This window comes from Alexandromys fortis, unplaced genomic scaffold (assembly GCF_014885135.2).
Source record: "Alexandromys fortis isolate MF-2015 unplaced genomic scaffold, M_Fortis_MF-2015_v1.1 scaffold_19, whole genome shotgun sequence".
Classification (NCBI taxonomy): Eukaryota; Metazoa; Chordata; class Mammalia; order Rodentia; family Cricetidae; genus Alexandromys; species Alexandromys fortis.
In genome coordinates this window covers 13303155-13328429 of record NW_026067890.1, presented here as the reverse complement: position 1 = coordinate 13328429, position 25275 = coordinate 13303155, and the positions used below count along the sequence as shown (strand labels likewise).

General features: G+C 44.8%; 1 protein-coding gene across 4 annotated transcripts in view; it reads left to right on the top strand.

Moving 5' to 3' along the window:
- The first annotated feature begins 3130 nt into the window (after positions 1–3130).
- Positions 3131–25275, top strand: part of Sec24b (SEC24 homolog B, COPII coat complex component) — a 63201-nt gene continuing 41056 nt past the window's right edge. For 2 of the 4 annotated variants that reach the window (XM_050134636.1, XM_050134547.1), the window contains exons 1-4: positions 3131–3386; positions 17535–18272; positions 21358–21501; positions 24602–24724. In XM_050134636.1, coding sequence (XP_049990593.1) covers positions 3287–3386; positions 17535–18272; positions 21358–21501; positions 24602–24724 — 1105 coding nt within the window. In that variant the 5' untranslated portion in view covers positions 3131–3286. The remainder of the gene's footprint in view (positions 3387–17534; positions 18273–21357; positions 21502–24601; positions 24725–25275) is intronic. The other 2 variants (XM_050134805.1, XM_050134722.1) reach the window with 1 other exon arrangement.

Below are 25275 nucleotides of genomic sequence, written 5' to 3'. Positions count from 1 at the left end.
CCCATTCCCTAAAGACCCCCCCCATTTTAATTTTTTTTAATAAACTAAAAAGGTTGGAATGTTATTCCTTGGAAACTACAGCTCCCAGACTTCTCCTGGATTACCGTCACCTGTGTGCGCGCTGGCCGTGCCCAGGTGAAGGCCATTCCTCCCAGATAACCTTGCGCCCCCCGTTAAAAGCGAGGGTCCACGAGGTTTCGCTCTCTCTTGGCCCTTTTCCCCCCTACCCTTGTGTGTCTGCACGTCCCACCCCTTACTGTGTTCCCCTCTCCCCATTAAAGCGCACCCACGTGGGAGCCGCGTGTCCGTCTCTTCCTTTTGCGTCTCGTCTATCCTGTGTTTGTCCACACACCCACGCCGCCGCCGTTTTTAAAGGAATAATACCTATACTAAAGGACCAAAGAATATATACTTTTTAAAATTTTACATGACACTGAGGCGTTCATAAAGAATTGGAAATTTAAAGAAAGGGTTAAATGTCTTCAAAATTGGGTTTGAGGGCTGGAGAGATGGCTCAGTGGTTAGGAGGCAGTGGCTTCTTTTCCAGAGGTCCCGAGTTCAATTCCCAGCATGCACATGGTGGCTCACAACCATCTGTAATATCTGGTGCCCTCCTCTGGACTGCAGACACGCATGCAGGCAGAATATTGTATACACAACAAATAAATCTTTTTTAAAAAGATATTTAAAAAAAAAAAACAAAAATAAAACTGGGTTTGAGGAAGAGCAGAAGGTCATGGGAAAACCATGAGATCACCGTTCCTTCAACTCGTCCAAGAATTCCTGTCTTCTGAGGATGCTGCTCTCCACAGACACATGAACATGCCGTCTTTTGAGCTGCTGGGGGGGGGGAGTTCTTCCTACAACAATTATTTCTTCGAATTCTTCAGCTAAAAATGCTTGCTCTGCCCAAGGGTCATTGACATGCACTATCTGGTGCAGCATCTACTGCGTATTGTCATGTACACGCTAGAAGAGTACAGTGCTGAATTGATGGGTAGCTGGTGCTCCAGACTGTGGAGTGCTGTGTCTGGTGGGCCCTGAGGCAGAAGCTACAGCCCGCCTGGAGCTACACAGATAGAAACCTTGTTTCAAAAGTAAAACTAAACAAATAAAACAAACAAATAAACAATACCCCACAACAACGTGTGTCAACTGATGACCACTCCATGGTATAATTAATGTGAAGGTTTTTATTGTAGATGGGGGGGGGGAGACACACACAGAGACAGAGAGAGACAGAGAAACAACATAGCAAGGATAGACGAGGGTTATAAAGAGAATGAGTAGCTAAGGGAGGGAAGCCTGTGAGCTGGAGGGAATTTAGGGTAGAGGGGAGGTGAGAAGGGTTAGGATGCTAGCTAGCATGGAATTTGAAATGTAAAACAGGTACCTGTGGTACTGAGGGAGGCTGGAGGAAAACGTGGGTTCTGATATGCTAATAGCCACCCCAGGTAGCTGTATTCCCATCCACCAGAGAGAAGGAAAATATTTTTGATGTGGGGGTGAGGGGGCTGGGGACCAGTTTCACAATTTCCTGAGGAATGCTGGCTTTTATCTAATTGCCAGGAATCCTCCTGCAGTCCAGGTTGAGGCCCCCCCCCTTTTTTTTTTTTGGATTTTCGAGACAGGGTTTTTTCGTAGCTTTTGGTTCCTGTCCTGGAACTAGCTCTTGTAGACCAGGCTGGCCTCGAACTCACAGAGATCCGCCTGCCTCTGCCTCCCGAGTGCTGGGATTAAAGGCCTGTGCCACCACCGCCTGGCGGTTGAGCCCATTTTTGGACGTTTAGACTGCCTTTTGGAGTTTGGGGAATTGGAGTTTCGTTTGGGACCTGACACAACCACACACAAAAGTAAGTAATAAATATTTATGTCTTACGGAGCTCTATGAAAACGTCGTGTCTCGGTCTTTGTAAGGGCTCTTCCCTCTTTATTCCGAATCCATTTACCTGATTAAAAGGAGCCTACATCAAGGAGGACACACATTCCAGAGGCAGAAAGCGAATTGCCCTTTATCCCCTTACTCACATAGTGCCAGCCTTATTCCAAATTCAAAGGACTCCCGGCAAGTGCTGGGGCTTGAATTGTAGGCTTGAACTCCTTGATGAAGGAGGGGTGTGCTCTTTCTTCATGAGGATTGGGTTTCTGTGAAAAAGCTGAAAGTCGCCACGAAACCTATGAATATAGAGCATAATGTAGCCGGAAATCTCCGAACTCCAAAGTGAGACTCCATCTAGTAAAAGTCTATTTATTTGTAGTGTGGCGCGATAGGGCACCCGTCACCAATTCATGGCAACAGCTAGAGGAAGGCTTCGTGTTGTTCTAGAATTACGAAGCTTTAAAGTTTGCATAACCTTCCAGTAAATAGGATTCCACCGCTCCAGAAACGTCATCTTACATGATCTCCATTCAGAACCCAAACGTTTCTGAGCAGTTGCCTCTCTCCCATCACAGTGTGATGGTAGCCGACTTGGGACCAAGAAACCAACCAAAACCACTTGGGTAGTGCCCTCCTGCCTGCCAGTCAGCATGCTGGGTGGACCAGGGAGATTAATTCAAAGATTTCATCAAGGTGGGCAAAGCAAGCTGACCTCAGACTTCTGCAGGCTCCAGCGTTTCCTAATGCTAATAGGCGGAGCCAACCCTCGAGAGGAGGGTGGGAATAAAGTTTGTCTTCAAGTTCTCCTTGACTCGGCTTTTGCCTTTCCTCTTCCCCTGGTTATTTAAAGCCACTGGTTAAAGTTTTGAATACTACCATTGTTATTGTGAATCTGTCACACAGATTTCTCTTTGCCTGGGAATTACACATTTTCAATAAACATTAGGCTAGATTGGAACGGGGGGGGGGGGTAGGGAGGGTTGCAAGAATAAATAACAAATCCAAAGCCAGGCTTCGTCCTCCGAGGAAGAGTACGTGGGTGGGTTGGGACAGCGTGACCCAGGACTACAGACCCGTCCTCCAGCCCTGCAGGGCGCAGGCTCCACCAGGGAGCGGCGGCCACAGGGCCCGCGCCTTCCTCCCGCTTCGGCGGCGCCACAGCCCGGCCTGAGCGGGGCGGTGGTCGCGCAGCTCCGGCCTGCAGGGGGCGCTGGCGCGGGAGGCTGGCCGGGCCGGGGTCCGCGCGCGTGCGGTGGCGCTGCAGCGCGTGGGTGCCGGGGCCGCGGTCCTGAGTGACTCGGCCTGTGACGCGGGCGCGTTCCTTCCTCTTCCTCTTCCTCCGCGGCCCCGCCTTCCTTCCCTCCGCCCATCTCCCTCCGCCGAGCCGCCGCCGTCAGCCGCGCCGTCATGTCGGCCCCCGCCGGGTCCCCTCACCCGGCAGCCGGTGCCCGGATGCCGCCCAAGCTCGGCGGAGCAGCCTCTGGCCTGGCGCCGCCGCAGCAGAACGGTAAGGCGGGGAAGACCGGGGCGCGGCGCGGGGCCTAGGCGGGAGGGAGGGCGGACGGGAGGGCGGGCGGCCTGCAACCGTGGCTTGGGGCCGGGCAAGGCCGGCCCGGGGAGGCCGCGATGGGGCCCCGGGGCCGCGGTGGAGCCCGGAGGCCGCGATGAGGCGAGGGGAACGGCCGAGGGGGGGGACGGCAGGGCGGGGTCGCCAGCGTTGTGCGACCCAGGCTGGCCAGTCCTCGCGGACGGAGGCCGTAGTGGAGGGATGAGCCTCCGGGCGCGACCGTCTCCTCCGATCGGGGCGCCGGCCGGTTGCCCCGGGCGACCCCTTGGGCGCCGAGAGCTCCCTGGAAGCCCGGGGCCCCGAGTCCGTGGTCTTTGGAGGGCTGAGTGCAGCCTTGGTGCCTGGTGGATCGCATCCTTCCGGCCTCAGGAACGTCGCTTTGATTTTTTTTTTTTTTTTAAGGCCCGGCGAGCACGCTGCCTGGAAGGGAACTTAGTTTGCACTCAAGTTTGTAGACAAAAGGGTGTAAATATGATGCAGGAGTGTAGCTGTAACCCCGACCCTCGTCGGCCTCGGGATCTGTTGTGGTTTGCTGCCGCGGTTGCTACTCGGGCGTTTGGAGTTTGCTTGTAGTGTTCGAAGGGGGAGCAGGTGTCAACAGGATCTAAACGAACACCTTTAGATTCCCCCATCTGCGGTTCCACTTTAAGATATAGAAAAACGTGCCAGAGTTGTTTCGGCCCATTCTGAGGCAAGGCCTGCCTGCGTAGGGCGGCACGGATGTGGCAGTCATACTGAGGCCGTAGGCTCTGAGCATGCAGGAGTTTCTGCTGAGAAATGATCTTACCCTAGCATGCCTATCCCCTAGTCTAGAGATCTGGAATGTTCCTAGATAGTGCTGGGGGAGGGGCGCTCTTTAGAGACTGATGCTACGTCTGCTGAGACCCTCCCAAAGTCATTAAGGCTAAGAAAATCCTGCTCCGTGTAAAAGAACAAAACCACTGTAGTACTCAACAAATCATTGACCCAGTTTACTCACTGGGCTCATCAAAATTTACTAGGCTTTATCATCTTTTTGACTAACACCCAAAGTTTTGAAAATTGGTAATGCCTTTCAAAACTCCCTGAGAGTCAGGTGGAATTCTTATTCACAATTTAAAGCAAAACAAAACAAAACAAAAAGACCGTTTAGTCTTAAGAGCCCTAGGTCGGCCTTATTTGTCAATATTTCATGCTTCTTAAATCGTTGTTTAGTATAAAGAGCTTCTGAAGGTCAACAGTGTCATTGATGGTATCACACTTGCCCTTTACCCAAGTGAAAACATAATTTTTGAGCAGTTTTGAAATAACAACTTGTCTGTGTTGTGTGCCTGTGTATAAACCAGTGCGCCCCGGCTGGCGCCTGGAGGTCAGAGGACAACTTCTGGGAGTTGGTTCTTTCTGCCAGGTGGGTTTTAGAAATTCAACTCAGGTAGTTTTCTAGTAAACACTACCTAGGCTTTGTTTGTTTGTTTGTCTGTTTTTACACCGCTTTGTGTGTGAAGCCACCAGAACATCATAATTTAGAAGTAGGTCCCAGGTTAGAACATCTTAAATCTATGTTTGATAGATTCAAGAATGGTGCTCTTAGTTTCCGAGTGACATATTTTATTTTAGCCTTAATAAATTTTGTGACTCGAAGATGCCAGGATATTCACTTGGTTAAAAGGATGTTAAATTTGTAGGAATGAATTCATATTTAAAAAATGCCGTATGTAAATGATGTTTGATTTCTTTTTATACTTACTCTTTTCAAATAGTTTTACCAGTCGTTTAGCAGCTGTTGCTAGGCTACCAGATGGGTATTCAAAGTTAGAGTAGTTGATGAAATTACTGCCCGAATTACATTCAAATTGCTTCTGGCTAGTCTTGAGTGATTCGGTAGGTAGGGGTGGAAGGAGAGGGAAGGGCTGGCTCTAGGGGTGGGAGGAGAGGGAAGAGCTATCTCTGGGAAGCGGTTGCATCACAAGTCTGGAAGTCTGCACTTAGAAAGTGCAAGTCCTTTGTAGAAACTGAAAGCAGTGGATCAGAGCAAAGGAGACTGGGGGGGGAGGGAACTGCTGGGAAGGCTGGGGTGGGGTGGAGGGTGGGGGAGGGGGAGAGGGAAGGAGGGGGAGAAGAGGCCCGGTTGCAGAAAGGTCTTGAAATGTCATCCTTAGGTGTTAGGAAATAAAGACCTAAGAGTCAGGTTCGGTTTGGTTTTGTGGACGGGATTAATTCGAGCGTGGAAATGAGAGGCTCAGGTCTGGTCTGGTTTGGTTTCTCAGCGTTACAGAAAATGATCTTGAGGATTAAGCAGCATTTGCAGTTTCTGTTGCACACAGAAACCGCTTTTCTCTGTACTCTATCTCTGGAATTCCAGACATGGTAATAATCATACAAAAGCAGTGCATCAGAAGTGTGAACAGACATGGTAATAATCATACAAAAGCAGTGCATCAGAAGTGTGAACAGACATGGTAATAATCATACAAAAGCAGTGCATCAGAAGTGTGAATATAAAATGCCGTGGAAAAGCAAATCAGTGACAAAAAAACCTGTAAGAGACAGAATGAGACCATGCCCTTCATAACCTTGGTATGCTGTGAGCTGCATCTGGGCCTGTCGAGTGGAGCTAAAACTCTTGGAATTTTGGGAGCGACGGGACTGCCCTTCTGTTGTTCGTGGTGATCATCTGCTCTGCACCCAATTTGTGACAGGGTGGAGCCCCTGGGTAGCCTTAGGATGGCACTGGTGACCAGAGGTTTGACGACCCTTCAGTCCCTACTTAGTAATGTCTGGGAAGAGAAAGTCTGGCGTGACCAGCATGGTCTGGAGGCACCCCTTCCCCACAGGCCTTGCTTGTGTGCGCCCCCTTGAGGCATGGCTGTTAATTTTTTTCTTTTGCTTCGTTGGTGTGGAATTACATTTTATTCCTTTGAAATGTCTTGTTTTGTTTGTTTTTGCTTGAGCAGTGTCTCAGGTAGTTGAGGATGACTTTGAACTCCTGATCTTTTTTCCTTCAGCCTCCCAACTGCTTGAAGATCCTCTTGCTTCCAGTTTGAGATTATGGGGCATGTTGCCGTAACTCCCTGTACTATCCTATAGTAAACCCATAAAGGTATTTTTAAGGGGAAGGTAATAGGAAACGAAGCCGTTATCACCACTTAAAGGAAACTTGTGACAGCCTGCTCCTTGTGATTGGCCTCTCAGGTGGGGACAGTGTTGAGGGACTGAGCCCTGCCTGTGGGACCTGACTCAACTTCAGGTTGGAACTGTCAGGATTGAATGTTGCTGCTGTCCACTGTAGAACTGCGTGGAAAGGGAGGAGCCCCTCACAGCTACCCCCTAGGTCTTCTGTGCAGTGCCAGTTCTTTTTCTCTATTCGAAACAGCAAATGGCGCCAGGAGAGATGGCTTAGCAGCTAAGAGCTCTGACTGCTTTTCTATAGGATGGGTTTCATTCTCAACACTGCCACTCAACTCTGACACTCAACTCACAACTGTCTATAATGGGATTTCCAGGGCTTCCAGTGCCCTCTTCTGGCCTCCAGGGGTACCAGATTTGCTTGTGATGCATACATGTGATGTACAGGCATACAAGTACACAAGACACCCATTCAAATAAAATAATAAAAAAAAAGAAATAGCAAGTGTTTTAAAGACATTTGGTTTCTATAAAATGTTAAAAGGGAAAGGGTTATCTAGTTGGTTCAGGAGCACATTCTGGAGTGTTGTAGTTGACCCAGGATCCAGGAAGGGAGGCAGGAGCACTTCTCGCCAATGCCTGAGAAGATTGTGAGGAGCAGTTTATCTTTTGTTTATTGCTGTGTATTTAGAGCCACAAACAGTGCTGGGCAAGTTCAGGTGTTCACTTTGATGGTCTTTTAACAGTGGTCTTGAACTTCTGATCTCCCCACCCTCACCAGATGCTTGCACTGTCAGACATGGTTATGATGCTTCTCTTACTGCATTTTATAAACATTGCCACCATAAAGCAGACAATGAGTTTTTATTATCGCTTTTACTGTTTTTCAAAGGTTAACTGCTTGTCCGCCACGCCACTTACTTGAAGATAGTATGATATCATTGCATCTCTGAACTCTTTTCTGTTCGCCTTGGAGCTGCTTTGCTCCAGATTTTCACTCAGAGTAGCACATGATTTATAGAATTATTTTTCTTTCCATACGAAGTATTAGATGAATATTTTTTAGTTTTAACTCTTTGTTTTCCCCCTTTGGGAGACAGAGTCTTCCTGTGTAGACCAGGCTGGTCTTGAACTCACAGAGTTCCTGCCTCTGCCTCCCAAGTGCTAGAATTAAAGGTGTGTGCCAACATGTCCAGTTTAACTTTGCCTTTTGACATTTCTTCCAAAGCTGAGTCATGGAACAATGCTGAGTGAAATGATAGCCTGATAATGGTATAATTCCAAAATTGTTCCCAACTTGACTTGAAAGATTTAACAGCACACCACTCTCCTTTCCCCGAAATGATAGCACTGTGGTTCATTGTTTTCATGTCAGTGATGCAGAGAGGTTAGACACAGTGCGAGTTGAAAGACTGTTGACTTGGAGATCCTTTCAGCTCGGGGGCTCCTTACCTTTGAGAGCACACACAGAAGTTAAAGAAGTCTTCAGTCTGAGGAACTGGGCTCCTCTGATCTCTGCAGCATGCTTCCGTTCACATCTGTGGCCATCTAGCTGGGAGGTCCTCAGGAGAGCTCCTCTCTCTGTCCTTCATAGTCATCTGAATAGTCTTCACTCTGAATATACATAGATATCTCTCTGTAATAATAATACTGATCTAACAAACAATTGTTATTATAATGTGGTTTTAATTATTTGCTATGCTTTTCACACACACTTCTCAGTTTTCCAAGACACATTTTTTGTGAACCTCATTTATTGTCCTTAGCAATATTTCAGCTTTTACTTTCAAAGTAACTTTTCTTTTTAAAAGATTTGTTTTTATCTTTTACTTGTGTGCACATGTTGTGTGTGTGTGTGTGTGTGTGGCATGTGTGCATGTGCAGGTGCTCAGAGGTCAGAGGCATCAGCTCTCCCTGGAGCTAGAGTTACAGGTTGTGAGTCTCCTGATGTGGGTATTGGGAACCAATTCGGGTCCTCTGGAAGAGGACTTAAATTCACTGCTCTTTACTGAGCATCCCTCCAGCCCCAATTTTTGTTTCAATAATCCATCTGTAAACCGTGAACTGTTGATGATTCAAGTGGAATCATCTTGAATGGACTTTTCTAGAAGTGAGGCACGATCCTAGTCATCATGATGGAAACAGAGCACTGTTAGCCTGGAGAAGGCTCTGCTTGCAGTCGGGCGGACACATGGCCTTGCCCAGAATGTGATGCAGACTTTGATTCCTCCGAGCTCTATGGAGAACATGCTTGCCATCTCTGAGCTTCTGAGGTTAGTGACAGCGGTCATGCAGAGCCTTTGAGAGGATTAGATCGAATGAGGTACTGTTTTTAAAGTACCAAGTTCTGATAGAGAGTCAGCACTGAGAAACCCTTTATTCCATTTTCTTTAGAACACTAGATTACAAATTGTTTTGAATGGCAGACAGTGTTTTCATTGTATTCCCAGTAGCAACTTGTAGTAGGTACTGAGCTGAGCTGGATAAGTGAGCTGCCTTTATATTTCATCCCTCTTTAGAATATCCTGAAAGCCACTAGCAACCTTACTCCCTACTGTATTGACGGTTAGGGCTTGGTCACTATTTCCATCACTTTAATCGGTTACTTTATTCTGCCTTTCACCCTTTCCTCCTCTTTACCTGCACTCTTGTAAAGTGTCTGCTCATAGACCATCTCTCTAGCTTGCCAGAAGGCAAGTTGGGTTTATGTGCCCAAAGCACCTGAAGCAGTCTTGAGAAAAACATTTCCAAGTAGACAGGAACGTCTGTGAAGTCATAGCCTACCTAACCAGTGGCCAGATCTTAACTTGTAATAGGGGAAAGGTTAAGGGAAAGGTTAACTGGTACTTCAGCTGGATCAAAAATGATGAACAAGCTTGGCAAGTTGGCACATGCACGTACACCCAACACTCAGGAGGATTTCTGAAAGTTTGAGGCCAGCCTGGTATAAATAGTACATTTCAAACCAGCCAAAGATATATCATGATATAGTATCTCGAAAAAGAAAGAAAAAACAACTGAATAAAAAAATTATGGCTAGATTTTTGATTGTTCAAGTGAGTTTGTGATCTGAGGCCTGGAATTGTGGCTCACACCTTTAATCCTGGCACACAGGAGGCAGAGGCCAACCTAGTCTGCATAACAAATTACAGGATAGCTGTGGTTACTTAGAGAGACTCTGTCTCAAACAAAGTGTGATCTGGCATGATAGACTTGTAGCAGTTCTTACTGGAGAGGGACAGGAGGAGTCAGCAGTGGCAGAGAGGGTAATTAATTAACATTAACAGGGTGGTGTGCTCTGAAGATGGGGTCACTGGGAGCCTACTGACGGGACCTGTCCTGGATCTCAGCTTTAGCCTAGCAAGACTCCTGCAAGTCTGTTGCCTTCCACAGCTGTAGGAGACATTCTTGAAGGCTCCTGTTTTTCTCTTTACGTATCTTGTTGACAGATGATTAGTGCCAGATACAGAAGTGCTTGTTGATAACTTCGAGTTTGTGATTTTCATGAGGCTTGGGAAAAGGTAAGCTAGCTTTTGCACTTGGAGAGTTTAAAATTAGACCTGTGCACAGGAAAAGGAAGTCAGGCAGCTTCTAGAAGCTGGAAAGGGCAAAGCATTCTCTCTTGAGGTTGGGATACTCTGGAAGCAAAGTAGGCTGTGTTCAAGCAGTGTCAGGGAAGGCCTTTCTTCAGGAAGAGCTGGGCTGAGACCAGAATGGGTAAGAAACGGTCAGGTGGAAGGATGTGGAAGAGCCTGGTAGAGTTAAGTTGTCCAAGGACTCAGGTGTGGAAGCTGGGCTGCCAGGTGAGGGTTATCGTGTGATAGACACACAAGGTGCTGTGGCACAGGAGTCAGGTCAGGAAGGGCCTCTGACTCCTTTTTATAACCAATTGCCACAAAATTGACTGCTTGAAATGGAGAGTTTATTATTTGTGGGTGAGAAGTCCAGCTGGCTAAACTCAGGACGTCTCTGCGGGACACATTCCTTCCATGGCTCTCTCCAGCTTTTAAAGGCTGCCCACATTCCTTGGCTCATGGCCCATTTTCTCTGTATTTAGAACCAGCCGTTGAGTATTTCCCTGAAGACTCCATAGCCAGGCCTCTAATTCTCTGGACAGTTAAGGATAATAGACCTATTTTAATAGATGTCATCTGACTAAAACCTTAATGCCATTTACAGCCTTAATTCTCCTCTGCCATGCAGCCCCACATAATCACAGGTTAGGACACGAATGTGTGTCTCACTGACCATAGTAAAACTGAATGTTTCTTTTTTAAATTGCATTTAGTATAGTGTCGGTGTGCACCTGTGTGTATGCATGCATGCATGTGAGGGTTGATAAGTATGGAGGTCAGTTGACAACCTTGGAGGATCACTTCTCTCTTACCACATGGGTCCAAGGAATCAAACTCAGGTCATGAGGCTTGGTAGCAAGTTCCTTAACTATCTGAGCCATACTGATAGTCCTGGATTTACTGTCTATAATTAATTGGTTAAATATTTTATCCAGAAAGAAGCTAGCCACAGATCAGTGTCAGTTGTTGCTGGCGATCTTTAGCTTGGGGCTTACTGCTCACAGTCCAGAGTGGAAGGAATGGAGGTCTGTCACCAGCCCAAGAGAAGACAGAACAGTCAACTTAGAAATCAGTTCCTACTGAATGTGTATGCTCTTGCTCTGAGCTAAAGTAAAATTCTAAGTATGTGTGTTTTCAAATAGCTTTCCTTCCTTTCTTCTTTCCCTCCCTCCTTCATTCCCTTTTTCCCTCCCTTTTTTCCTTTCTTCCTTCTTTTTTTTATTCATTTATTAAAGATTTCTGTCTCCCCACCACCGCCTCCCCTTTCCCTCCCCCTCCCCCAATCAAGTCCCCCTCCCTCGTCAGCCCAAAGAGCAGTCAGGGTTCCCTGCCCCGTGGGCAGTCCAAGGACCACCCACCTCCATCCAGGTCTTTCTCTATGCAGTTCTGACTGGCCTGAAACTGTTAAATAGACCGGCTGATCTCAGACTCATAGAGATCTACCTGCCTCTGGGATTAAAGGTGTGTTTGCCGATAACTTCTCTTTGTGTGGGTCATTTAGATGGTGATGCTGAATGAGTAATGAAAAGGAGCCCTCCCACTCCCACCCCATCATAATTATCTTCTTCAATCCCCTTTCCTCCCCTTGCTTTTCTTAATGAACTTGAAAGTCAGTGGCTCTGCCGGTAGTTCACTGATAGGTGTCAGCAGGCACGGTGTGGCCCTGTTTTTAGGAGTGGTATGGAGTAGTTGTAACAGAGACATGATTATATTCCATTATTGTACCATGCAGCAGGAATGAGCCAAGTCAGCAATTAAGCAGAGAATAAATATTTAAATGGATTTTGACTCGGGCTGTCTGTTCATTTCTGAAAGCCTTAGTGACGAGAGGTGAGCCGTCTTTTCCTGTGTTTAAGTACATGTGCTTTTCACATTCTGTTGTCAAGGTGTGAAAGACCTGTGAGGTTTTGTTTGTAGTAAAGAAGTTGTTTCAGGTGGATTGTGATTAGATAAATAACCTACAGGGGAGTAAATTGTTAGCTTACTAAAATTGTTAACTTAGACTATGAATTATGGAAGTGGATATTGGGTTCCTTTACAGCTGATTATAAATTATCTTTGTGTTGGCTATCGAATATGTATTGCATGGCCCCAGAATGTTTGTCCTACATTATTTAGTAATTAGAAACAAACAAAAGTGTAACTTTTACTCATCTCTTACAAGCAGATATTTTCTGTATTATTGTGGCAAGGAATGCAGAAAGAGGTTCTTTGTGTTTGCAGTACAGTGGCTTTTGTAAGGGTGAACTTTTTGTTGTTGATACTCTTTCATTTGAGGTCAGGTACAAATCCCTGTTTCCTTACATAGGGCAGGAAAACTAGATACTAGAAAAACTGAGGGAGAGCTATGACTCTGGTAGACTTGTACCTAGCATGTGTAAGGCCCTGAGCTTGATGGAATTGGGGTGGTAGGGATGGTAATTGAGGTCTGCCACAAAGTCAAAGAAAAGTAGTTAGAACTAAGACTAGAATCCTGTCATTGGGCTTTGTGGCCATTTGCTTGGCTAAAGCAAGCTGTGTTTAGTTCAGCGAGACCTGGGGGTCTTCAGTTAGGAGCTTTTACTACATCTGGTCCTTGATTCGCTTGTAGCCCTGTCACTGCCTAAGCACATAGATATATATTTTTTATTTAATTTATTTTTATTTTATGTATATGGATATTTTTGTTTGTGTTTATGTTTGCCACATGAATACCTGGTGCTAGTGGAGGCCAAAAGAGATAATTGGATTTCCTGAAAATGTAATTACAGATATCTGATTGTAAGTCACCATGTGGGTGCTGGGAATTGAACCTGGGTCCTCTATAAGAACAGCCAGTGTTCTTTTATGTTTACATAGCTGACTGCACTAATGCTGACATTGATTTTGATGCCAGCAACATTATAGACATTCTTAAACATGTTCACTAGGTGATGGTGGCACACACTTTTAACCCCAGCACTCATGAGATAGAGGCACGCGGATCTCTGTGAGTTCAAGGCTAGCCTGGTCTACAGAGAGAGTTCCAGGACAGGCGCCAAAGCTATACAGAGAAACTCTGTCTCTAAAAACCAAAACCAAACAAAAACAAAACATATTGTATCCCAAATCACTCACTTTTCTAAATACTTTACATATTAGGGCCTTCAGTTCTTTGAAGACAAAGTATTATATATATTAGAAGTAAGTTAAATGAGGCACAGAAAATAGTATGGCAAATGGAGTTATCTTAACAACTGGGCCTGTGGCTCAGACCTGTAATCCAGCTACCTGGAAGACTGGCAGGAGGATCACAGGCTGTGGCCTACCTAAGCTGCAAAGAAAATTCAGGTTCCTGCTGGTATATAGAGGCCTTCAGTTCAGTCCCGGTATCAAGGAAGAAAAAATGGCTGGAGAGGTGACTCAGTGATTAATAGCATTTATTCTTACAGGACCAGGGTTCAAGTCCCAGCAACCCACAGCTATCCGTAACTCCAGTTCCAGGAGAGTCAGTGCCTTCTGACCTCAGAGGGTCCCAGGCACACACATGATACCTGTACATGCACATGGTCAGAACACTTGTACATATAAAATAAGTATGTCTAACTGTTTTATTTAAAAGATTAAAATGGTTCTAGAATACTTCACTTGCTGGTAAAGAGTAAAATATTAGCATTGAGAAGATAAGACATTTTTTAGCATTATTGATGGAAAATATGAATTGGAAGTCCTTGAAGAGAGCTATAACAGTGATCTTTCTTATTTGCTTGTGTTTTGAGACAGTCTCTTGCTGTGTAGTCTAGGCTGATGTGGTGGTTTCAAAGAAAGTGGCCTCCAAAGGGAATGGTGCTATTTAGAGCTGTGGGTTTGTTGGAGTAGGTGTGGCCTTGTTGGAGGAAGTGTGTCATTGTGAGGGTGGGTTTTGAGGTCTCCTATGCTCAAGCTACTCCCAGTGTCACAGTTCACTTCCTGTTGCTTGCTAGATATAGCATTCTCAGCTCCAGCACCATGTCTGCCTGTACACTGCTATGTCCCACCATGATGATAATGGACTGAACCTCTGAACTGTAAGTGAGCCACCACAGTTAAATGTTTTCCTTTATGAAAGAATTGCTGAGGTCGTGGTGTCTCTTCACAGCAGTAGCTAGACAGCTAGTTAAGACAACTGGCCTTGAACTCATAATCCTGTCTCAGGCCCCTAGTGCCAGGACTACAGACAAGTTCTCAATGCTCATCAAAGTGGCCAGTTTTTAAAGCACAAACCCCCACTTTTATTTGTAGGAAACCTGTCCTCTTAATTGAAGTTCATTCTCTAAAATGATGTTTCTTAATAAGGATTTAGTAAACTCACCCATAATGAAATAACTCATGTACTTTTTAAAAATAAGGATTTACACATGCTAACAGAAGAATTCTAGGATACATTAAATTAATAGTTGTAGAACCATATTACGGTTTGTTCTTCCAGAGAACACACGGGAAACTTCTGTGGACTGTTATTGCATCTGGTAGTAGAATATCAGCTACCAGAGTGAGGAAGGGGTTTTTACTTTATACTTCCTTATATAAGTTGTTAGCCCTGCCCTCTTCCACAGCGCTGGGGACTGAACAAAGGGCTCTTCTGCTTGTGTACTTGATCAGAGAAGGACTAGCACCATTTCCTCTCGGTCTTCTTCCTCTTTGACAATTTCATAGATGTATTTGTTCATATATACCCACCCTCCTTTCTCTCTTCCTGTACCCGCCCTTTCATCGTCCCTTCTTTTGTTATTCATTGAGTCCAGTGAGTGCTGCTCGAGTGCTCGTCCCACTGGAGCATGGGCAGTTCCCAGGGGCTGCCCCACAGAAGAACCCTGTAGCCAGCAGTAGTCCTGAGCCCCTCCCCCATCCATGCTGGAATGTTGACCAGCTTGATTTTGTACAGGAAACCCAGCTGCTGTGAGTTCCTGAGTGCCACAGGCTGTCTCATGTCCAGAAGACATGTCGCTCTCTTTCCCTTCTCTTCCCCATCCTCTACCTCTGACATTTAGAAAAAGGTTTCTTTGCTCACTTATTTATTCATTCATTCATTTATTTATATGTATGTATGAGTGTTTTGTTCACCACTTGGATCCCACCGAGGCCAACAAAGGGCATTGGATCCTCAGGAACTGGAGTCACAGTTGGGAGGTACCCTGTGGGTACTGGGAATTGAACCTGGGTCCTGTTTAAGAGCCAGTGCTCTGTCTTCTCTTACTCCTCCAGGATGTTCTCTGAGCCTTGGAAGGGGTTGGATAAGGTAGATGTGCTGTTTAGGTTTGATTACTAAATATCACTCATTCTTAGTACGTGGACTAGATATGACCAGCAGATATTAATGCTGCCACTGCCAGAAGAAGTGTAGCTCTGATCTGAGTATAAACATAAATACTTAGCAGTTTGACAACACGACCATTTAGCAAAACAATAGTAGTAGCCTGTGCATGGTGGCCTATGCTTAATCTCAGAGTCAAGTCAATAAGTTCTAGACTAGACTGGTCTCATCTCTATAATGAGTTCCAGCCAGGCCAGCTAAGACTATGTAGTGAAACTCTGCCTCAGAATAAAACCAAGCCATGTGTGTGTGTGGTACATGCCTTTAATCTCAGAGGCAGGTGGGTCTCTTGAGTTCCCACCCAGCCTGCTCTACTGTAGTTTCAGACCAGCCATGGTCACATGGTGGGATGCTGTCCCAGGAAAGGAAAGGAAACAAAGCAACACCAATAAAGGCCGATGCCCTGCCCAGCCTTGGGCTTCTATCCGGGTTCACCATACCACATATACGTTCCCTCAGAAAAAGCAAGATCAAATCAGATCAGAAAGGATTTGGTTGCCCCCGAAAGCATCGTGCCATGGTTTCCCATGGGTCTGTCTTACCTGGAAGGTCTTTACTGCAGTGTGCAGAAGCCAGCACTGGGTATGAGCGCTGATGCCCTTTGTCCTTCAGCAGTCTGCACAGCACCTCTGGCAGTGGAAAAGCTCGCCAGCAGGGAGTTGGCTGGGAGTTCCAGATTGACTACTGAGTCTTGCAACCAGAGTGTGTTGTCTTCTGCAATAGGGTCTTACCATTTAGTTGTGGTGGGCAACCAAGAGCATTGGGAATAGCCTGTGTTGTTTGGGGGAACTCTGGGACCCCCTTGATGAATAACATTTAGGGGGATATTCCATTCCTGGCACTAAAGTTTTGGTTTAATAAATTATGTCTTTTGGAAGCTTCACTGTCCAGTTAAATTCCTTCTTGTATTTTTTAAATTAGCTTACAAAGTCATGGATTTCTATAAAGCTTTTTCATATACCCTTAGTTTGGTCAACATGTCTATTATTCTTCCCCCCGCCCTTTCTTTCTTTTGTCCACTTGCACACACCTCCCCCACTGTTTCTATTAAGTCATGGTCTTGATTTGTATCCTTGACTGGCCTGAAACTTGCTTTGATTAGGCTGACTTCAAACTCAAAGTTCTCCTTCCTACCATGGCCTTCAGGTATGGGATTAAAGGCCAGAAGAAGGCATCCTGTCCCCTGGGACTAGAGTTACAGACAGTTGTAAGGTGCCATGTGGGTGCTAGGAATCAAACCCAGGTCTTTTGGGGGGAACAGCCTGTGCTTTTAATTGCTAAGCCATCTTTCCAGCCCTGATTTCATTTTGTTACAGAATATTGACTTGGAAGCCCATCAGTTGTGTGGTCTGTCACAGATTACATAGTCAAGCTATTGGCTGGGCTGTCATTATCTCAGGACTGCATTGAATCTGAAGGACCGCTTGTTTGTACATTAGTGTGGTTGTTGGCCTTCGATTCTCTTTGGCTGTTGAGCAGAGTCTGTTCCTTTCTTACCACATAGTCTTCTTGTCTGTGTTACAAGTTCAAAACTGAGGTGTGTGTGTGTGTGTGTGTGTGTGAGAGAGAGAGAGAGAGAGAGAGAGAGAGAGAGAGAGAGAGAGAGAGAGAGGAAAGCGGGGGGGGGGGGGGGGTGAGAACCAGAGTTAATATTGGGCTAATCTTTAAAGTGGTGTATCAACACCTTTGCTGCTCATATCATGAGTCCTGATACAAGGTAAGGGAGGACTGCTCAGGGTTGGAGTAGCAGGAGGATGGGGATCAGCAGTGGTTCTCAACCTTGCTAATGCTGTGACACTTTAGCACAGTTCCTCATGTTGTAGTGACCCCAACCATAAGATTATTTTTGTTGCTACTTCAGAACTGTAATTTTGCTACTGATATGAATTGTAATGTAAATATTTTTGGAGATAGAGGTTTGCCGAAGGGGCCACAGCCCACAGGTTGAGAACTGAGTGATAATGCTTATGACAATGTTTCTTTCATAATATGCTGGCGTTATAAAGAAGAAAATAAACAGAGTCAACATTAGATAGGAGCTATTTGCACATCAACTCTTTGCAACACTGTAAATAAATAGTTGCTTTTCTTTTTCAGGTCCAGTACCAAGTCAAATGCAAGTTCCATCTGGGTATGGGTTGCCTCATCAAAACTATATGGCCCCCTCAGGACATTATTCTCAAGGACCTGGGAAAATGACCTCATTGCCATTGGATAACCAGTGTGATAGTTACTATTCTCGTCCGTATACAGTACCATCACAAAATGTGGGGACTCCCAGCTCAGCAAGCCAACCAGGAGCACAACAGATGTATGGCAGAGGTCCTCCTGCCTCTCACATGGGAGGATCTACTCCAGGATCTTTCCAGGGAGCTCCAGCATCAGCATCCCATTCCTATACGAGTGCCTCCCAGCCCTATTCCTCTTTTGGGAATCGCTACAGTAGTCCAGCCACATATTCCGCCAGCTCTTCTGCTTCTCAGGGATACCCCTCTACGTGTAGCCATTATCCTATCTCAACTGTTTCTAATGTTGTATATCCTAATGTTTCCTATCCCTCGCTGCCTGCCAGTGAGCCGTATGGGCAAATGTTTACCTCACAGAGTGCTCCGTCTGCCAGGCCAGTTAAAGAGTCATATTCTGGCCCAAGCACAGCTATTACCTATCCATCACGACCTCCACCTCCACCTTCCCAGCAGCACCAGCAGCAGCAAAGTCATTCAGGATACAGTTCTGGACCATGGTCAGCTCCTGGCCTTCCACCCGCCCAAGACAATCTTATCCGGAACCAAATGGGATCCTTGGCTCCATCCAACAACCACCCACCAAATAATGGTAAGTTGAATATGAAATTCACCAAAACATGATTGACAGAACATTTCTGGTCTTGTTAAAGATGTTATTTCCTGATAGGAAAACTGGTAGATGTATCTAGCACCATCCACTAGATACTTGGAAGCCAGCCATGTGCCAGGATCTGTTCTGATGCTGGGAGCTAACCGTGGGTAAAAGGCGGATTCTTAAATTTCAAGCTCGCAGTCCTCTTGTGGCAGCAGACAACACATGCGCAGTTGCTGTGTCAGGGCAAGGAGCAGAGGGTTGTGGTCCTTGGAGAGGTTGCGGTGCTCCGTTGGCCTGTTACTCTTGGACTTTAGGGGAGAGTTCTCATGAAACGGTATTTTAGCTGCAATCTGAAGGATGAGTTTTTAATGTAAGAAGTAAATTTGCGGGGGGGGGGAGTTATATTTAAATGAAAAAGGCAAAACTTTAAAATTCTTTGTAAAAAATAGACTATCTCCAGAACTTTGAACTGATCAAATTTTATAAAGAAAGCATTCATAGTGTTAGCCATAAAGAGTAAACATGGAAAAACTCTAAGTCATTTCTAATAAAAAAAAAAAAGTTTTATCTTTGAAAGGCAGTATAAAATGAAACAAACTGGAAAGTGAGGAAGGGATTGTATTTTTCTGTGTTGTACAAATACATGCACAATTTGATGTGGAACAGACTACAGCTAAGAGAAACTGTGACAGTCACGGAGGATGTAACTGCAGTCAGAGGAAACCCAGAACACGTGCTAGAGCGGGAAAACGAGAAAGTGACATAACAGGGCTCAGGGAAGGTGGAAATAACAGAAACTCTGTAGGGGGGGGGGGGTCAGTGTTTTTAGGAAAATTTGGCATTAATGGAACAGAACATAGCGATACTCAGAAACACAGCTGTTTCAGGTCTGTATGCTTTAGAGACGACCTTCTCAAATTTTGTGCATGAATTACCTGGATCTTAATAAATGTCAGTGTTGATTACTGGTCTAGTGTGAGAGGGCCGTAGAGCCCATATTTGAGCAGGTTCCAAGGAGGTGTCTCATACAGGCTCTGTGGGAAGGCCCAGGAGATCACCATTCCTACCTCAGATACGTAGCACTCTGGCAGGCGATAACGTGATTGAGGTGCTGGGCACTAACTCTCGACCAAAGATCCACTTCTCACTGGTGATGATGTATTATTCTTCGCTGCCCACATCCTCCCTGCCAAAGTTGTGCACTTGCATTGAGAACCTTGCCCTAGGGATGACGAGGACTTGGGTCTACCGCGGGGCAGTCTGCTTCTAGAAGTAGTGAAGCAGCAGCCATTCTCTGTCTCGCATCTCCTTTCCCTGCTGTGTCCAGTTTAACTTGTGTTTATTGACACGTGCAGTAGAGCACATTTTCGTTAGATGTACACCCATATTTGTACATGTACGTGTGTGTATTTACTCCTGCGCTAGTAGTCACTGCTTACCACTACTCTAGCCATAGGTTTTCCAGCACTCTCTGGCCCATCGGTGGTTTTCACTACTTTGAACCATAGATACTACATTTTAGAGGTTCACCCTATTAATATGGTGAGACCATTGCTTAGTTACATTTGAAATAGGGCACCTGGTTAGAAACAGTAGGCAAGAAGTGGCTATTAACAGTGCCACATGAGAGGTTCCCTTTCCTGATAGCCCCTACAGACAGAACTCTGAGCTGGGGCAACTCCTAATTGCCAACCATTTCCTAGGAAAAGTCACTGGTGTTAAGGTTTGTAAACCTCTGGCCTTGTCCTGAGATAAGACTGCTGGCTTACCTCCCCCAACTCCTGCCCTCCTGCCTGGAGCTATCATCTGCCTGGGCTTGCATTTCTTTTCTCTAAATTTACAACTGCCCCACCATCCTTTTGCAAAGTTTCAAAGATCTCTCTCTCTTTCTCTCTCTCTGTCTTTGGAACAGAGTCTGTTTTTTCTTACTCTGACACATTTCTTGATCACCCAAGGTGTTGCAAGCTACGATCTTTCCCGGAAGTTTCGCACACCTTTCCCTAAATGCCTAATCTAGATAAAAGATATTCACTAATACGCTCATCAGAATAAACGGAAAACACCATTGTACAATGTAAATACTGATTATTCTGCTAAGCTTAAATATAATCAGTGTGGATTACTTGATCTGTTACATCTGGTTGCCATTACAGAAAAACGATCAGCAGTCTTTTTGGTATATTTTCAGTAATTTCTGCCATTTTTTTGAGATACAAGATAGAATCGGTGGGTAATGAAAGGGTTGGAGGGCCACGTGATGCTTGGGATATAGAGAAGAGGCTTTTAGTGCTCCCACTCCCTGTTTTTACACTATTAGTTAACTTCGAATGAGTCTGTTTGGGAATAGATTGTGTCTCCTCCAAACTCATGAGTAAGTTCAGATACAGCGCCCTAGTGAAGTCCCAGGGCAGAATCTCATGACAGAATGTAACAGTATTTGGAGGTAGGGTCTTTAAAGAGGCAGTTGCATTCAAATGAAGTTGTTAGGGTGGGCCCACACCCAGTGTGAGTGGCATTCTTCCACAGAGGGTTAGAACCCAGCCATGCACAGAGACCATAGAAACTGAAGGGAAAGACACCTTTGTCTACGTCTCAGGGAAAACACCAAGGCGCTTCATTCTTGAACCTCTGTCTTCTTCCACTGTGAGAAAATAACTTTGTTGCTTTTGTAAATAAAATAAAGCAAAATGAGATGTGAGCTGATTTACAGAATTCCGAGAGCCCGTTACCCCTGTCCACTCTACTTTGGTCACCATTGTGTAGTCCATGGTTGTTGGTTTGTAAAGAAAAACATTTCATTTTGTCTGAAAAGATGGTGACATCTTTGAATGTTTTAGTAAGAATTGTCATTACAAATCACTAAAATATCCGGAAACAGTTTTCTCTCTTTGTGGAGATGGTTTGTTTGGACTACTTTATTTCTAGATGCCAAATCAGTGTGGTGGCCCTGAAGTTTCCATGGAACTTCAAATCCATAGCATTTTGTTAGCAACTTTATTTTAACATGTTGCGGGTTGTCGCTGTGGGTAAAATGGTTTCTTGTCTTCAGTTGCAGACTCTTTGTCTTACCCTGTTACAGAAAATGTCCAGCCCCCCAAGCCCAGCTCCGTAGTGTCCACAGTCTTGCCAGGACCCTCATCAACAAGAATGCCTCCTGCTCCAAGTCACCCAGTTGGGCCTGTGCCCTCAGCTCCACCGCCCCCAGAGCAAATGCAGACCAAAGGTATGTGAGAAACTAGTTATTTTATGCATATGCACACTCATATCTCAGTAGCTGACTTGAAAACGCTAAACTGTATAATCATAATTAACTGAAAACACAAAAAAGTAGTTTGTAATCCAAACTCAAATATGACAGTTTAGCCTTTTGTGTTAATTTATTTGATTAGATATTTTATATACTTTGGATCCACTAATCCTTATGTCCTGGGATGTTGAATTTCCTTTCTTAATCCATTGTAGACTTTTTTCTTTTTTAGGGTAATTCAACCATCATCATCTTACTTAGTGAACCTTTGTGTCTCATTTGAAGATTTCTGGCTTGTCATTTTTGTTAACCATCTATAACTTTTTAGGGGAGAGGTGTCAAGGTGGGATTGTAACCTCTACTTGTTTCATTGGCAGATCATGCAGTTAATTTAATATTCTTAAATAAGAAGGTGACAGATCTGACATTGACTGCTTGGGTCTTGTTTCTTCACACTGTCCTTTCTTTCTGAAGTTTTCTTGGTTACTTCCTATATGGCAAAAGTTCCAAAGTATTGATGTTTCTGTCTAATCTCTTTTTCATTTGATCAGAGTTTGTATTTCCAGTTCACTTGGACTATTTTAAGGACTGTACTTACTATGTGTGACAATCTCTACCCTTGACTATGAAACAATCTTCTGTTATGTTCTGAATCTCAAAAAAGAAAAAGCACTGTAAAACCTTAGGCTGCTTTCACTGCCTCTGTTTGTTGAATGTTGATGTATCCAGTGGAAACCTTTGTGTCAGCTGATCGGTTGCTGTAAACTTCCTTACTTGATTTGTAAGGAATCACCACTGAAAGTATTCACTGGTTCCCAAAGCTGGTGAATCTAGACATAGAGTCAAGTTCTTCTCAGTGTTTGCTTCCAGAGGGAACAGTGGTAAGGACAACTTTGCTTAGCGTGAACTTGAACTCTGAATGGTGCCTTCTTATATCTTCTCCATTGATGGTGTCTTCAGTTAGCATTTTACAATGTGCATTGTCCCTGAACCTTCACAGAATTCCTAGTACATTTTAGAAAGAGAAGAAGCTCCTAACATTTATTGATTACTTACAGAATTCAAGATACTTCATATTTTTGTTTTGTTAGTCCCCATATTAATCATATGGCACAAATCTCTGTTTTGCAAATTAAGGAAGAGTTATAGAGTTGAAATAACTTGCCCAAGATTACAACTTAATAAGTAGCAGAACAAAAAAATTTCTAATTCAAATTTGTCATATATTCTTTCTTTAAACTATAACTGATTTTTTTAAATTGTTGCTGGCTGTTGACAAACTCTTGATTTACCTAAGATCATCTACTTGCATAAGTAACAGAGAAATGTAATACTGGAGATATGTGAATCTGTAGCCCTTGCTACTCCTTTGTTTTCTAAGTAGCAGATCACTTTTTGCCATTGAGTAGTCTAGGGTATGACCTAATTGTTAATGTGAGTCGAGGATACTGTGGTTGTGCAAGTTGTAGTCTGTACATGGTCTTGAAAACTGTGCAGCAAGTTCTCCATCTTTAAAGAGGGTGCTGGGGTCATGTGACCACTACTGCTATCTAGATCCCAAGTTCTATCTCTGAAGACTTAATAAGCCACGGTTTGAAAATACCCAGGAAGCATCTGTATCGAACATATGCAGTCATTGTTTTTGTTATTGTTCCCTGAAGACTACAACAGAGCAAGTATTTATATAGTATTTAGTTTGTAGCGGATATTATAAATAACTAGAGAGGATTTAAAGTATATCAGACAATATGCATAGATTATATACTTGTACTATACTATTTTATATAGAGGACACGAGTGTACAGGGACTTTCAGGCCTTTTTATGGAAGCTAGGCGTGGTGGCACTTGTAGATTTTATTTTTGTATGTGTGTGTGTGGTGTGCACGTGTGTATGCAGGTTTCTCTGTATGGGGGTGGAGGGTGTGCATGTGTGTGCCTGATGGAAGTTAACACTGGGTGTCTTTCAATAGTTCTCCACTTTAATTTGAGGCAGGGTTTCTAGCTGAATATGGATCAAGACAATTCTGTATAGTCTAGCTAACTACTGCGCCTTAGGAGTCCCCTGTCTGCCTCCCTCCCTGAGTGCTGGGATTATAGGTGGCTATTCCACCTGCTTGGCTAGTATATGGGTTCTGAGGCTATGAACTCTGGCCTTCATACTAGCACAGCAAGTGCTTTATCAACATGGAGCCATCTTCCCAGCCTGCACTAGAATTATATCCAGTGTATCTGGGAAAATACCTGGTGGTTCTAGAAAACATTCCCATTTGTCTTTAAAAAGAGTTAGTATACAGAATCTGGTGTGAAGGCACATGCATTGACTTCCAGTGCTCCAGAGAAAGACAGTATGACCTACATAGACAGAAGGAAGAAACCAGGGCTTGCAGGTAGAAAGCCAAGCCAGCCTCAGCTGCACTTCAGGTTTGAAGCTAATCTGGATTACATTAGACCCTCTGAAAAAAGTTTGAGAAAGAGAATAACTGATAATGATTTTAGATTAAATATCCATAAAATGTTTTCCAAGTACAGTGGTAACTAATATATACAGTATTTATGTATATGTTCATGTCAGGTACGATATGTCTAAGTATGTGATGTGCAGGACTTATTAACTCCTTTCAACAAGCATTTGAGGTAGTAACTACTCCATCTTACAGATTAAGTGAAAAACAGGCCAGTTAGTTGTGGGAAGCAGATGAAGTCCTGAGTGAATGTGTAGCAGTTAACATGAGCATGATCATACCCATGCCTCAGACTCATGGGAACTGGCAAAGCCTTCCCCAAGTCAGGCTCGGAGAAATGGCAAAGCCTTCCTCTAGTCTGAGAATGAATCTGACAGTGTGTACAGAGAGCATCTTCCTCCTGGATGTTTACAGCCAGACTGCTCCCCTACAGACCTCCCACCAAGACTAGGCATCCCCTCCTCTGGCTGTACATAGAAAACAGTGCTGAGTTTCCGGGTCGCTTAGCCTAAGCGCTCTCCATCAGAGAGAGCAAAGCCCACCCGATCTCAGCTTTTCTGTATGTGTGTCATTTCTTCAGTGTCTGTAGTTTCTTCATTCCGCGTCGCCCCAGTCAGGTTTCCAGTACCTAGCCATGCTGGATGTGGCAAGTGGCGCCTGACCAGAGACCCTGGACTGTGGGGAGCTTGCATCGGTCGGATGAGGGAACGCCCCCCAGAGAAGTTCGCAAATAAAGGTAAAGATAAAAATGAAGGGAAAGGTGGGGTACAATTGTGTTAGGTGTAAAACACTGGCAGGAGAATCTAGACATGAGAGTCCTTGTAATACCCCGGAGGAGGTTTGGGGAGCTGTGAGGCAGAGAGAAAACATTCCAGCTCCACCAGTTCTTAGACTTGTTCAGGAGACATGTCCTTGGCTTCCAGAAGAAGGGACAGGGAGTTTGACTACTTGTGGGAAGATAGGGGAAAAGCTAAGAGACACAGGACCGAACAACCAAGTGTATTCCCATTTTCACTTAGAGTTTTTGGAGTCTTATATGTGATTCCAATGGATCCATGACTGCTTCTTCAAAGGAGGGCAGGCTCTGCAGAGTCGGATCTGCAGAGCTAGAGAAGCAAATTGAATTCACAGGGTGGGCTTGCCCTGACCTGCCTGATGCCCTGGACCCTTCTCCTGAGGAAAGTGATTATGAGGGTGAAGACACCCAACCCAGGGACTGGGAATGTAATGTCACTCCGTTATCACAAACCTTGTTAGGTTGAGAGATCTAAGGAAGACACTAATGAT